At 44.1% G+C, this 16,224-nt stretch overlaps 1 protein-coding gene across 1 annotated transcript in view; it reads right to left on the bottom strand.

The window, feature by feature from the left end:
• The window catches only part of APAF1 (apoptotic peptidase activating factor 1), a 110,056-nt gene that overhangs the window by 11,444 nt on the left and 82,388 nt on the right, over positions 1 to 16,224 (bottom strand). The window contains exons 21-22 of the mRNA XM_075011402.1: positions 10,041 to 10,166; positions 6,178 to 6,303 (exon numbers count right to left, since the gene is read on the bottom strand). Coding sequence (XP_074867503.1) covers positions 6,178 to 6,303; positions 10,041 to 10,166 — 252 coding nt within the window. The remainder of the gene's footprint in view (positions 1 to 6,177; positions 6,304 to 10,040; positions 10,167 to 16,224) is intronic.

Consider the following 16,224-nt stretch of genomic DNA (forward strand, 5'->3'; position numbering starts at 1 on the left):
CGCTCGCTAGCCAATGCTGCAGGCTTCGCATGTGTAACCTGGCATTCTGTACCACAAACGTCGCTGCCGCCATGTGACCCAGCAGCTGTAAGCACGTTAAGACGGCACCGTGGGGCTGTATGTGATGACTTGCACCAGTGGACTGATGGCGCAGAAGCGGGCGTCAGGTAGGTACACCCTGGCTGTGATAGAGTTTATGCGTGCCCCTATGAACTCTATATCTTGTGTGGGTTCAGTCTTTGACTTTGTGAGGTTGATAACTAGGCCCAGCGAAGAAAACGTGTCTGCTGTGACGCATATCATGCGTAAGACCTCTGCCTTCGAGGCCCCTTTCAGCAGGCAGTTGTCCAGATATGGGAAAATAAACACCCCCTGTCTGTGCAGGTAGGCTGACACCACTGCCAGGGTTTTGGTAAAGACTCTGGGGGCCAAGGAGAGGCCAAACGGAAGAACCCTGTGCTGGAAGTGCTCCTTGCCGACCGTAAAGTGGAGGAAGTGTCTGTGTGCCGGGTGGATTGTTATATGAAAGTAAGCATCTTGTAAGTCGAGGGCTGCAAACCAGTCTCCATCGTCCAGTGCCGTGAGTATAGAGGCAACTGTGATCATCTGAAAATGTTGCTTGCGCAAGTAACGGTTGAGGCCCCGAAGATCCAAGATGGGCCTCCAACCTCCTGTTTTCTTCTCTGTTAGGAAGTAGCATGAATAAAAACCTTTCCCCTGGAATTCTTCCAGCACTCTTTCCACCGCCCCTATGAACATAAGGTGATCCACCTCCTGCTTGAGCCTCGCCTCGTGGGCAGCATCCCGGAGGTGAGGCCTGGGGGGAGGCTTCGTTGGTGGGAGCGACTGGAACGGGATTGCGTAACCCATGGCTATGATCTCCAGCACCCATTTGTCTGTGGTGATCTTCTGCCATTGGGAGTGGAACAGTCTGAGGCGATGATGGAACATGAGATGAGAGTGGCATTGAGCGATGGTATTGATCGTGCGGCCCCCGACATACCCGTCAAACTCGTTGCCTTTGGGCCTGTCCTGAGGGCGTACAGCTTTGTTGAGAACGTCGCCTGGGAGTTCTGTACTGTTGCTGCTGTTGATGGCGCCCTTGGTCGTAGCCCCGTTGATATTGAGCACGCTGTGGTTGGTAAGCGTAGCGTCTTTGCTGAGGATAAAATTTTTTCTTCCTGTATGGGGGAGTATAAATGCCCAAGGTTCTACGTGTAGCTCTCGAGTCCTTACTGGAGTGGAGGACCGAGTCGGTTGAGTCTGCAAACAGCTTTTGTGTATCAAAGGGAAGGTCCACGATCTTCGCCTGTAGGTCCCTAGGGATACCAGACATCTGGAGCCAGGATTCTCTACGCATGATCACTGCTGTAGCCATTGAACGTACCGCCGTATCCGCCATGTCCAGGGCAATCTGGACTCCCGCCCGCGATGCTGCATAGCCCTCTTGAACAATTGCCTTTAACACCAGCTTTTTGTCTTCCGGAAGTGAATCCATGAGGGGAGTAAGCCTGGAGTAATTATCAAAATTATGGTTTGCTAGGTGTGCCCCATAATTTGCCACTCTCAATAGCAGGGTAAAAGAGGAATATACCTTCCTGCCAAACAGCTCTACTTTCTTAGCATCTTTGTCCGATCCCCCCGATTTGTACTGAGAAGCCTTTGACCTCTGCTGGGACGATCTGACCACCAAAGAATTGGGTTGTGGGTGACTGAAGAGGAACTCCATGCCCTTTGCTGGGACGAAGTACTTCTTATCTGCTCTCTTGTTCGTAGGCGGAATAGAGGCCGGAGTCTGCCATAGGGTAGTGGCTGACTCCATAATGGCTTCATCCAGCGGAACAGCAATTTTGGACGATGCCCGGGTTCTCAAATTTTTCAGGAGTTTGTGATGTTTCTCCTGCACCTCTGCCATTTGAATGTCTTGCGTGAAAGCTACCCTTTTAAATAGCTCCTGAAATTGTTTAAGGTCAACCGGCGGGGAGACATCCCCGGGGGCCATAGCCTCATCTGTGGAGGATGAGGAGGAACCACTGGGGTAAACCTCCCTCGGACCCTTGGGCTCCTGCAGTCGATGATACACTTGCTCCCTGGAGGATTGTGAAGGAAAGTCTCGGGCTTCTAAAACTAACTCCCCTTGAGACAACTGTGTTTCCGTCCCCGATTGAGAGCGTCCACGGGGCTATTGAGCGGCTAGGGGGGGACCTGCCCCTGGGTGCAGACCTGCAGTGCCTGTGTCCAGCATGATAAGGACGACCATAGCAGCATGGGCAAGGGTCCGTGGATGGAGACCTAGACCACTCATGGGGTGTGTACCCCCGATGTCTGGGAGAGTGAGACCTCTGTGACGTCACAGACAGAGGTGATACTGGCTTGTGACAGTACTCCAGGGAATCCGCTCCCAGAAATGGTGAAGGTGGCCCAAGCCATGGTGACATTGGTTGGAGGAACGGAGAAGGAGGTTCTGGATAGACCGGTGGAGACACAGGACTTCGGTGCGGCGTGTGTATCACAAGGGGAGGGCTTGGTGCTAACAGAAGCACAGCCCTGTCTGGAGATGGGCTGCGGTGCTGGGTTTTTGATTTTGCCTTGCCCCTCCCTTGCGGGGCCGGCACCGCCCTCTCCCGTGCCGGGGATCTCGGCCCTGCTGTCGGCCCCGCTCTCGGCACAATCAGCTGCGGTGCCGCGTGGGTAGCTTCCTCCGGCACCTGCAGGCTCCGTGCCTGCTGCCCCTGCAACGTTGGTGCTGTGGGGGCCGGTGCCGCCTGCGGCGGTGCTGCCGAGTCCGGCGCTTGCCTCGCTCATGCTCTGGGCGCCACGCATGCCAGCTGTTGTGTAACCGGAGGCTCAGCCTCTGCCACGTGCACTGCCGCGCTGCCACTTATCTGAGTATGCGGCTGGGGGCTGTGTGCGCCGCTTGTCCTGCTCGCTGAACCCGCCGGCAAGGATCGAGCCAGGGAGAGTTTCCTCCGTTTCTGCAGTGAGGGGGTCAGAGAAGCTGCCTTCCTTTTATGCAACCCAGAGGGCCCTTCTGGGTGAGGCTTCTCCGGCAAGTCCGGCTGGAGAGCCTTATCGAATAAGAGCATTTTAAGCCTCATCTCTCTGTCTTTCCTGGCCCTGGCTGTGAGCTTAGCACAGTGAGAACACTTCTGGGTAACGTGTGATTCCCCCAGGCAGCAGATGCATTTGCCATGCCCATCGGAGGCCAGCATAGTTTTGCGGCATGACTCTCACTTTTTAAAACCTGAAGAGGCCATCGCAGTGAGTCCTTTACTGTTAATAGGGTAGTTAGCACTTAATCCGTGCCTTTTCACCCCAAATAGCGATCACCAGCCTGCGGGGCAGCAGGCGGCCTAAATGGCCTTCACCTCCGCTCTTCTCTTCTCCGCTCCTCTTTTCCTTTTTTTTTGGCTGATATTCTTTGTCTTTGCTTTCTCTCTCTCTTTTTTTTTTTTAAACCGAAAAAACCAAGAAATTACACGTAGAAAACTACTATCTAATCTGACTCTGGCCTTAGCCTGAGGGGATTCCGTCTGCAGCCGATGGCGGCTGAGAAGGAACTGGCGGGGACCGGATCGCACACGTGGCCGGGGGCACGCAGGGGAGCAGCGCGCACCGGCGCATGCGCGATCCAGGAGAAACTGCTGGAAGATTTCTGATCTGCAGCGCTGGGCGAGCCCGACACCTATTGTGGAGCACCCACTGGGACCACTCGAAGAAGAACTTCTATTGTCTTCCAGGCCATAGAAGTTGTTGAAGGTACCTAGCTCTCTTGCAACACACTGCCTACGTCTACACTAGCCAAAAACTTCGTAATGGCCATGCAAATGGCCATTTCGAAGTTTACTAATGAAGCGCTGAAATACATATTCAGCACTTCATTAGCATGCGGGCAGCCGCGGCACTTCGAAATTGACGCAGCTCGCCGCCGCATGGTTCGTCCAGACGGGGCTCCTTTTCGAAAGGACCCCGGCTACTTTGAAGTCCCCTTATTCCCATCTGCTCATAGGAATAAGGGGACTTCGAAGTAGCTGGGGTCCTTTCGAAAAGGAGCCCCGTCTGGACGAACCATGCGGCGGCGAGCTGCGTCAATTTCGAAGTGCCGTGGCTGCCTGCATGCTAATGAGGAGCTGAATATGTATTTCAGTACTTCATTAGTAAACTTTGAAATGGCCATTTGCACGGCAATTTCTAAGTTTTTGGCTAGTGTAGACACAGCCACCTTGTGTAAGCACTCATGTGAGCCAGTCACAAAAGCACATCATAATGGACAGCTGATAAAATTAACTCTTCAGAAAATTCTGAAAAAGCCTTCCCAATAAAATCTGTATAATGTGATTTTCAGTAACTAGCCGCTGTGAATAAGTTTGAAAACTTCCCCTGAAAATTCAGATTTGGAGCTTACAAATTTGATTATGTCAACCGATAACTTTTCACGATTTAACTCAGCATTATTTTACAGTTAAAGAGTTGGAATTTGAGTAACAATGTAATTTTGTTTAGCAGTTTGTTTAATGCACAAACTGATTAAATTAAATTGAAAAACTATACATTTCAAAAAATATTTCACTTACAGAAATTAAAATAAATTAAAACAAATCTTCTTGAGCCATTTAATACCTATGAACTTGACCTGTGAAGTAAGGCTGAAAGAACTGGGCTTGTTTAGTTTGGAAAAGAGAAGATTGAGGGGGGACATGATTGCAATTTTCAAGTATCTAAAAGGGTGTCACAAGGAGAAGGGAGAAAACTTGTTCTTCTTGGCCTCTGAGGACAGAACAAGAGGCAATGGACTTAAACTCTGCAGCAAGGGAGGTTTAGGTTGCACATTAGGAAAAAGTTCCTAACTGTAAGGATGGTCAAACAGTGGAATAAATTTGCCAAGGGAGGTTGTGGAATCTCCATCACTGGAGATATTTAAGAACAGGTTAGATAGATGTCTGTCAGGGATGGTTTAGACAGTAGTTGGTCCTGCCATGAGGGCAGGGGCTGGACTCGATGGCCTCTCGAGGTCCCTTACAGTCCTAGTAGTATTCTATGAAGAAACTTTCCGCACTAAAGAAAAAAAGGTTAGCCAATAGCCAAGGAAAATATGTGGTTAAAAATCCAGGGCTAACTTAGCCACTATAGGGAATCTAAGATCAAAAAACAACTTATCAGACCGGTTAAATAGAGGAATTAATAAAAATGCTCTTTGCTCAATAACGCTTACCACCACAGGTGTGTGCAAAACCATAAATGCAGCTCAGTCCTAGCGTGCAAGTGTGCATCTTCACAGATGTAAGTTAGCTACCATATCGGCAGAATCGAGGGCCTGACCATGAGCTTTAAGAAGTCAAGGTGTCTTTTTACTGGCTCCAATGTATTTTGGATCATGTCCCAAAATTCTTAAATTACTAAATGGCTGAACTGTCCTATTTCAAAAACTCTTCTTTTTTTGCAACTATGACCCTACTCAGATAAATTGTACCAAAAAGGTGTAATTCACCATTATGTGAATACAACCTAGAAAAGTTCTAAATGGCTATCCCCAGTACCTTAAGACCAAATTTCTTGTAAAATCTAGTCTATCAAGGAAGCGCTCCTTTATTCTGACTTGGTTCTTATTGTTTCTGTTCAATAGGTAAGCATGCATAATTACATAAAAGAAGCAATCTGCTGCCCTCATCTACTACAGTTCTTTAAAAATGAAACACTCACTGGTTGTGCACTATGTCAAGTCAGAACCTTCTTTATTGCATTCAGAACTGAATCTTTGATATCAATGGATATCTAGAGAGCAGAGATTTATTTGCAAAAGAAAAACACACTTCTGGTGGTTAACAATTTGACTTTATAAATCTGAACTATTGATCTTGTTTACACCCTAATTCATAAATCAGGCAAATCCTTTATGCTTCTATGGAAACAAATGTATAGAGTTTGCAAATTATACCAGTGGAAAGACGCAAGTTTCAATGGCGGGGATAGGAGAGGTAAATGAAAGACCTGACCTTGCTAAAAAGACTTCTCCTTGCCAATCCACATTGCTCTATTGTGATGGTAATCCATCCAAACGGACCATGAGACTAAAAATGGTCAATAGGGAAAATGGATGGAGTTTGTGGGAGTCTGCATTATCTGCACTGTAACCCTATTTTTTTAGCTTTGAATGCTCCCAATGTACATTTTCCACACCTGTATAGTTGAATCATCAGAGCTTGAAATAAGGCTGTGTCCATTAGATGTAAACTGGCAACGTTGTACAGATTTCTCATGTCCATTCCTGAATCTGAAAACTTTCCTATTTGACAATTTCAGTACCTTCATAATGAAAATCAGAGAGATCATTTAATAAATACATTGTCATTAATACAATAAACTAAGAGAAACACATGAACACAAAATATCTGAAGTTAAAATAATGGAATACTCTACAGTATTATATAAAATTTAAATCTATATAAATCTAAATCTAAACCAGCAGGTGAGAAAAAAAATCCATACATTAGCTTGATCTTTGGGAAGAGTGACTATAGCCGTGTCTACACGTGCACGCTACTTCGAAGTAGCGCCACTAACTTCGAAATAGCGCCCGTCACGGCTACACGCGTTGGGCGCTATTTCGAAGTTAACTTCGACGTTAGGCGGCGAGACGTCGAAGTCGCTAACCCCACGAGGGGATAGGAATAGCACCCTACTTCGACGTTGAACGTCGAAGTAGGGACCGTGTAGTCGTTGCGCGTCCCGCAATTTCGAAATAGTGGGGTCTGCCATGGCGGCCATCAGCTGAGGGGTTGAGAGACGCTCTCTCTCCAGCCCCTGCAGGGCTCTATGGTCACCGTGGGCAGCAGCCCTTAGCCCAGGGCTTCTGGCTGCTGCTGCGGCAGCTGGGGATCCATGCTGCAGGCACAGGGTCTGCAACCAGTTGTCGGCTCTGTGGATCTTGTGTTGTTTAGTGCAACTGTGTCTGGGAGGGGCCCTTTAAGGGAGCGGCTTGCTGTTGAGTCCGCCCTGTGACCCTGTCTGCAGCTGTGCCTGGCACCCTTATTTCGATGTGTGCTACTCTGGCGTGTAGACGTTCCCTCGCAGCGCCTATTTCGATGTGGTGCTGCACAACGTCGAAGTTGAACATCGACGTTGCGAGCCCTGGAGGACGTGTAGACGTTACTCATTGAAATAAGCTATTTCGATGTAGGCTTCACGTGTAGACGTAGCCCAAATGTGCTTTTTTTGTGCTTAAGTGGTCCACGCCAGTGGGTGGCAAAACAAAATACCAAGAAGAGCCGTTTTCTCCAATTTGGTAAAAAACTCAATAATTCAAGGGCTGCAATGAATGTGAATAGGAGAGGGTCCTGAATAAATAACATCTAACCACATATTTTGTAACCCACACACAGAACAGTACACACACACTGATTTGTAACGTGATACATATTTACTGCAAGACATTCACACCCTTTTACGTAGTCTGTTTTCTCACACTTTACGTGTGTGTTAGACCCACTATCTTTCTGACTTTCACTCTTGACCCATCTCTTTCTCTATGGAGGACACTAGGGGAAGTTATCCAAAGTTTTGAGATCACATATTTTCTATTTAGATATGAGTTGTCTGTTTTGGGGTTTTTAGACATTCACAGTTTATTGAAAATAATCAGGAGGGGTTTTTATATATATTTTTTAAAATTTTTTAAATTTGCAATTTTAGCATTGGAAGCCACAAAGAAGTCTTTAAAGAGCTGCATGCTCTGGAGCCGCAGGTTGCAGACCCCTGCTCTACGCCTTTCACAGCTTATATAACCTTGCTCACTCATAAGTATTTCATATCCCTTTCATTCACTCACATTAGTTTTGGCTTAAGCACTCATTTGTCCTGGTCTTGACAGCTTCCCTATTTGCTTAATTCTGGCAGCATGAAGGAAGCTACTTTGCAGACCAATATTGAAATGTCCCAAAGGAAAAGGATAAAACACATGATTGGTCTACTCTAGTAGAGACCTAGACATTCCACTGGTACCTGGAAGGCAGGTATTCATAACCAGGAGAGAAGGAGTACACTATAGTACCAGAAAAGCAGGGTAGAAATCTAATTGGTTAAATGACATACACAGTACCTTGCACATATAAATATGCTGGATATAAAAAGATTGCTTTAGGGGGTGTAATTTAGGAAGCACGTTTTCTGGCTGAGGTTACTGTACTGCTACACAAATTGGCTTCCTGGAGATGTAGAGAACCTTTTTCTATGCTATATTATTATTGGCTTATATCAATAAACCTAACTCACACTGGTCTCTTTGGCCATGTCTACACAACCCTTCAGCACAGTGCTGCTGCCAGCAGTGCTATGCTAATGACAGTTCTAGAAATTGGAAATGGAGGTCCATTAGCATAGCCGCACGAGATTTTGCTGTCGGCAGAGGGGGGTGCCGGTAGTAAACAAGCCATGTGGACGTGCCTCTGCTGGCTAACCCCCACTCTGTTGCCAGCCCCTTATTCCCAAAAAAAATTCAGGGACATGTGCAGACCTGACCTTTATGAAATATGTTGGGGCCCAAGTACAGTAAACCCTCGATTTTATGGACCTCAATTTAGCGGACTTCAGGAACAACAGATGTCCACCAGCCTCCTTGCTGTTCCTGAAGTCTGCTGGGGTTCATAAAATACTAAATCTCCTCCCACCCCCAAAATTATGTTTAGGGGCTTGCCGCTGCTGTGGCTTGGAGGGGTTGCCCCTCTTCTGCCAGAGCAGCTACACGCTCTTCCCACTTGGGTGGAGTGTGTATGTGGGCAGACAGCAGCGCCAGCTGCACGTGTCAGGATCCCTCAAGCTGTGGGTCTGGCAGCTCCAGCTGTGCTGCAGGGTCCCAGCTGTGAGGCAGGCTCAGTGGCTCCTCCAGCAGCAGGGGTTCCAGCTCCAGTGGTGGTGGCTGTGGTGAGTCACCAGCCTTCTTGTTGTTGTTGTTGGGGGGTGGGGGTGGCTGGGGATGGGGAAGCTTGGCAGGCCGGGGGGGGGGACGGGCCGGGACAGTAAACCGTCGTATTTAACAGACGTTCAGGAATAAATGACACCCCTCCTGACCTATTAGTCCATTAAACTGCGGTTTACTCTAACCTAAATGTCAAACTATTGACTATACAATTTCGCAACACCTCATGGATGTCATGTTTTATTTTAACATCACTGCAACAAAGCAAGCAGGCCTCTAAAGCTGTTAATGGCAGAGGAGAACAAATTAACACGTAAGTGTAGGTTTTCAAAATTTTTAAGTACTTGTTTCTGTACTCACAGATGTGAAATGAGTCAAGTGACCAACAAATATAAAACACTTACTCTTTTTATGTAAGCAGACAAAAGTTTGGAGATATATGGCAAGACAGTTCCAACATTTACAAACTGGATAATACACGTGTTAGTCCCAAAAGTGAATATCAGTAAGGGAACACATTATTCTCCCTTTTCATAGTACCTCCAGTCATATCAGGAATCTACCCAGGACAAGAGGATCTATTAAATTCCAAGCAGTATCCTTGCTGAACTGTGGTCTCCATATTCTGGAAACCACTGTAGCTGTTGTGAGAGGGAGCAGAGAACAGATAATGGTGACCATGTAGGCTGCACAGAGACACAGGTTGTCAAGTAGAGCCCTATATCCACGCAGATACTGGAGGTCTGTGATCTTGCTTCTTTTGCTAGAAGGGCAGAAAACCCCAATGACACAATTCTGAGGAAACTCCTTGCAGATTACCTCTCAGTTCTCCTTCCCTAAAGAGGATCTCACAGTTAACCCCCATGACAGGGAGAGACATAGGTTGATATATTCATTGTTGGGTAGAGAGTGGTAGATTTTCCATAAAACAGCATTAAAATACCATTTCTTTTAACTTTTAAGGATCTAACATACTGTGTCTTCAAAAAGCAAGACCTCAATGACTTATCCTCTCTCTTTTTTAAAAATTATAGAAACATACCTTTTTATTAAAGGAAGCTAACGGTCAAAAATAATTAGGAACACTAGGGGAGTTAGTCAGTTCTGCCCCAAAATCAGGGTACAGTACCTTTACTGTGCCATTCTCCTCTCCAAATGCTGCATATTGAAGATCTTCACTGAGGCAACAGCAGCAAATAAGAGATTCCTGGGCTTCAGTCAGATACTCAGTATGGCCTGTATTTCCATTAATTAGCTGCAACCAAAAATGTGGATTATTAAGCTACAGCTACTCCGTACAGAAATTTTACTTAAACATGTGACAAACCTACAGATCTTTTGTGAGACCCAATATCTGATCACCACTGACGTTTGTGTACCTACTTGAAAATATCATAAAGTACATTCAAATGTCCACTTGTTCTTTAGACAAAACAAATTTAAGCTACTTTTACAGGTCCAGCAGAACAGTTTTCAAGTCTTACACACTTGTTAACGGTCTGATTCAAAACAGATTAATATGTACATCTACTACAGCAGGCATTAACTACATGTACTTCTGTTCATATCAGTTCAACTATTATTATTGGTTAATTCTACAGAAAGATTTTTGGAATGCAATGATTTACAAATAAGTAAAAATATCTCCTTTAAACTGTTTCTAAATGGGAAAAAAAGCTTTGGTTACTTAAGCTTACAAACAAAATGTAAGTTACTTTTACACATGAAAGGGAGACTAGTGTGTGCACAAAGGCAGAATAACTTAATCTGTGTCTTTTAACAGCTGTACTGATTTTGACATGGGCTCAGACTGAAATCTGTCACTGAGGAAGCTATTCTAAAGATGGTCACAGGCCAAAACTAGCAGGATTTATGTACCTTCCTACTTTGGTCCCTTCCTAAATCCACAGCCAGGTTTCTGATTCTCATTGGTTAACTTCCCTTAGACAACACATGAGCAAGTTACTTACTGTTTATAGAAATGTTAGAAAGGCTTAAAAGGTAAAGACAAAGTGGAAAATTTTCCTTTGTGTCCAAATGAGCACTTAAATCCATCATAATCCTTGAATTGTTAACACCAGAACTAAACACATTTTTCCAGCCACTGTCAAACTAGTGTCAACTGCATGGGTAATATAACTTCTACCTCCTTACCTATTTGAAAACCCCTAAGGACTACATTAGCCTCGCTGGCAACAGCATTACACTAGGATCTCATTTATAGTTGATATCCACCACAATGTCCAATTTTTAATGGTTTGTGCATTTCTCTTCTTTAGGCAGGGCAACACAAATTGGAGCTCTACCTCCATCCAGATCAGTGGAGACCCAACCCTACAAGTAATTAAAATTCTACATCTAGGTGAACTGGGTGACTACAAGACTTGCTCGCTATCAATCTTCTAAGAGTTCTTCCATAATTACACAGAAAATTGTTATATTTCACAAATTTATCTCCTAACTGTATATAAGTGGACCATGTGTGTGATACCTTAGAAAAGAGTCCTGTTCTGCTATTGCATATGAATTGCTTGAACAAATAATCTCAGGAAAAAACACATTATTTTCAACTGATTAGATTTACTACTTCCCCTTCTTAAAAAAATAAGTGTGGACAGATCAGTAAACCCTTCTCAAAGAGACTAAATCGATTCAGTAAGACAAAAATTGTCCCTCTCCCCCCTGAGCAGGGCATAACAACTCTACTTGTGGGAAATAGACAGTAACAGAAAGGTCAAAATAAGAGAGTATGCATGTGAAATACAGAGTTTAGAAGCACAGACAACTATGCTAGACAGTTTCAATTGTCTTGAATCCCATCTACCAAAGGCAGCATGAGCTTAATATTTCATAAAAGAATGTAAGATTGAGCAAGATATCTTTGCATTTCTCACTTGCCCGCCTTTTTTCCACCCAGGAAGATATGGCTGCTTTGGACAAATACCCTCAAATCAGTTCAGCTGAAATGCCTCACTGATACAGTTACAGGTTCTTGTAGTAAAGGTATTGTCAGGAGTGCATTTTGGTTCCTGCATCTCAAGTTCCAGAGGAAAAAGAGTTCTGGTATTTTTAGGTCTGTGCATGAAAAATCTTGAGAGACTTTCTGATGTCTAATTCATCATAACTACCCCCTAATTAGAAAGAAAAGAATATATGAAACAAAATGTCTCTTTACAGGTGAAAACTTCTAGATTTCTCAGAAACACTTTCTGTAATTAAAATTACAAGTTTGACTAGACAAAATCCCTTGTTCTCTATCTCTTCAGCTGTAATGGTCTCTAGGATGTGCCCCTAAGTAACAGGAAACAGTCATTGAGTTCAAGATTTTGCATTGGTGACAGGCTATTGAATCTTGTATAATTCATACCACAATCATCCTTTTGGTGCACCATTTTACAAACTCATTTCAGCAAGATAAGCACATTCTGAATGCGATTCTTCCCAAGTAAGGAGAGCAGTAACAACCCAGCTGAAATTACTTCTTTTCCCAACTGACTCTGCTTAATAAGGCAAGCCTTGGGTTTTTTAGAAATAACTGCATCACTGGGACATAGCTAATAAGATTATTTTGTAATGGAAGGCAAAGGAATGGATATACAGCATGGCGAGTGATCTCAAGAGCACTACAGGCTTCCTGGTAAACATAGTGCCAGAAGCTCAACTCTGGGCTTCTTCTCTGCAATCTTCCATATCACTCTGGTGATTGATGCAACGGGGGAATTGTATAGCAAGCTTGCCCAGTCTTTGGACCAGAAATCAACAGCTGCAACCGATAGTCCATTTTCCTTAATTAGTACCTCATCTTTTATTGTAAGCAGTATTATCAGTCAGCAGATTGCTGTAATATAAACATAGTGATAAATGGTTTATCAACTTCAAGTGAATTGACTGAAGCAAGCATCATTCTTCTGGGTATATGTTTCTCATCAGGTGGTGTTATGTTAAAATTCACTTAAGAGACACCATCCTGAACGATCACTAAAACCACTAATGAAACATTAGCATTGCTTCCCTATGACCTTCAATGCAGATGTCAGATTATTTGTTTGGAGAGGTGACCCCAGAAAAGGATCCCAATGAGAGTTTTATGGCAATCGAAATCTTGGACAAGAATATCATCCAGAAATGGATACAGGTGTTTTCCGTGATGAACGTCTGGGCACTATTACATGGATAAAAAGGGACACCTTGTATTCATAGGATGAAAGAGAGTTTCCCTTCACAATCTCTTAGATCTGGTGCATTTGCTCAGGTCCTTAGACCTGACAGGTCTGATTCCTTGAAACTTCTTAAGAATGGAAGTGAAAATGATTCTTTCCGATTCTTTCGAAGCCCAAATTGCAAATTCTTTTTAATTCTTTCAAGGCTTCATTTGTTTGTAGGTGATCTTTTCTACATTGGAAGAAGCAGGAAAGATGCCTTCATCAAATGAGGGAGCTTCAGTTCTGGGAGTTGGTAACACTGTGTAATTCTGCATCTTCCTTCAGTTCAGTCATGATTCTTTTCCATTGGTTCTACAGTACCAGTAAATATATAGAAAGCACCTGCTCCTAATGACTCAATAAGAATGTGAGTATTTCTTTATAGAAGACTACAATGCCACTTTATCAAGAAAAAAACTGGTAAAAGCAGATTGCACCAGCTACTACTTCTGCCTGTCTGCCTTTCAAGTGAAGTACTATAGGATCTCTTTCACTAATCTGGTGGGTAGGAAGCAAAATGGAGAACTGGAAGGTGCCCACAGTGGCAGGAGCCACAATGAGAGTGGTGACAAAACCAGCATTCAGTAGAGTTTGTGCACACTGTCTTCCATAACAACTTTTGTTTTACTTCAGTGTGCTGTGAGAGGGGTGTCCTAGAGCAGGGATGAGCCAACTTTACACATCAGGCCCCACTTTTTGGCCCTGCAATTAGCTGGGGACCTCCAACCTGTGAGAGGACCACAGGAAGGGATGCAGTGGGGGGTGGCTCAGAAAGGGGATGTTCCAGAAGGGGATGCTGGGGGGCTCCAGGGGGTGCCCTGAATGGGGAGGGATGCTTGCAGGGAGAGGACCCAAGGAAGGTATGTGGGGGACTTGAGGTTCCCTGAAAGGGAAGTGGTGCTTGGGCGGGGGGTATCTCAAAGGGAGGAGCTCAGCTCCATCACCCCCTCCACCTCATTGGCATCGCTCTTGCTGCACTGCTGGCCACAGAATTTGGTGTTGCTGTAGAGCAGGAAGGTGCTGACCTGGGGCTGTGTCATGTTGACACGCAGCGGTGGCACCTAGCTAAAGGCAGCCTTGCACCCCCACAGGCAGCACTCACTCCACACCAGCATCTCAGGGGACTCCTGGGGCCAGCCTGACACAGGCTGTAAGGATCAATGCAGCCACTTTACCAAGCCAGGAACTTGCCAGCTTGGCCCTGCCACTTGACTCAGAGCCTCCCACAAAACTAGATTGGTGTAAGGGAATGTCAAAGTGGGGCACTTATTTCGAAGCTGCAGGTCTGTCCCACGAAAGCTCATCACAGAATAAATCATTTTGTTAGGTCTTTAAAGTGCTACATTTCTGCTGCTCCCCATTTTCACTGTCATTCTGCAATTCGAAGCCTGCACTTCGAAATTTACGCGGCTGCCATTATGCTAGTGAGGTACTGAATATGGACATTAGCGCCTCATTAGCCTACTTCAAATTGCCTCATTGCCATGCCTTGTTCAACAGGAGGTGGCATGTGTAGAAGCAGCCTCAGACAGAAGAACTTAATCTGGTATTCTGTTTTAGTGTTTATTTAAAGAGTCCACTGGACTATTGTAACATGACAGGTCGTGTGTTTCTGCATTTTATGTGCTATGCCACTTTTTTTTGGAGAACAAACATTATTAAGTACGGAAGAGTTTTATCAAATCTCTCAATTACTTCACAATTTAAAGACTGATGGAATGGGTCTGAAGGCAACATTTTGCCCTTAAAAAAGTAAAACTTGAAACAAGTCAGTGGATATGTCACATACAAATGTTTTTGACTCCCTGATCATGAAACACAGAAGTCTGATTTCCATGTGAAATGTTAAAGTTAAAAAAAAAAGTAAAAATACCAAAATGTTACAAAGCCAGAAAGAACATACGTGTACATGAACAACAACACTCCAACAATTACACTTGAAAATAAATGCTTTATGAAGACTAATCATATGTAAACAACTTCAAATTGACGAAAGATACTGTTTCTTTATCATTTCATTCAGTGCTCTCAGATAAGAACATGAACATTAGACTGTTGTCATTCACCATCAGAAAATATTTAGAATTTAGCAGTGTGAACTACTATATGAGAACTGCAGATACCTTGCTGGTGTCACATGATATGGACATTCAGTTTTCACAGCTATAAAAGTTAGTGCCTTTGCTTTAAAATCCATCACTTCTGCAGTTCCCACAAAAGTTTCTCCTGAAAGACCAGTGAAAAAAAGCAGCTCCCCCAGATCATTCCTGATGCTTTAAAATGTTCCATTTGCTTTGGGTGGAAAAGGCATTTACAGGCTGAAAAAAATACGTTCAGCTACAAGGAGTATCTCATTCTCTCTTTCATTGCGTACAAACACTGATGCTCTGCCTTTACTAATGTTGCTATTCTTGGGATACAAATGTATCCCAAAATAGCAACTCCATGGATATTTTGAGCATGGTATTCCATTTCTGCTACCCGTCATCTTGAGAGGGGTAGCGGAAATCTCAAAATGGCCATTTATTTTGAACTTCAGTGCCATTTGGAAGGCACCAAGTTTGAAATAAGTTAACTCAAAATAATTTACACAGTTTACATTGTGCAAACTGCATAAATTATTTCAAGTTAGAACTGCAGCATAGCCATACCCTGAGTGTATCCCCAAGAAGCATGATTTTTAGATCACTCACATTAGGGTCCACTTCCTTAATATCTCTGTATTCAGAACTTCAACAGAAGTCACAAGTTGCACATGAATGTACAGAATGTGGTCCGTAATGGGCATTATCCTAAGATGCTGTTAGTCTCCAGCAGAGCAAGAAAGAATTCAGAAAGGCTCAGTGTCAGACTGTTCCACTCTACTTATTTTCTCCACTGTACTGGGGCCTTGTATACGTATACATTTTACAATTATTTCTTGCCCCTAAATAAATTGTCAAAAAGAAAAGTTTAAATTATTTAGTTCTGCACACCCTACTATTTATGCTCTTCTTTCAATTCACCTCTGTTTTAGGACTTTTTTTTATACTTTAGGATTTTATAGCTCAAGGATTAGAAACATGTCTAAATATGCCAAAACTATGAGAAAATCTAGACCTGCACTTCAGA

This window comes from Carettochelys insculpta, chromosome 1, assembly GCF_033958435.1.
Source record: "Carettochelys insculpta isolate YL-2023 chromosome 1, ASM3395843v1, whole genome shotgun sequence".
In the NCBI taxonomy this organism is placed as follows: domain Eukaryota; kingdom Metazoa; phylum Chordata; order Testudines; family Carettochelyidae; genus Carettochelys; species Carettochelys insculpta.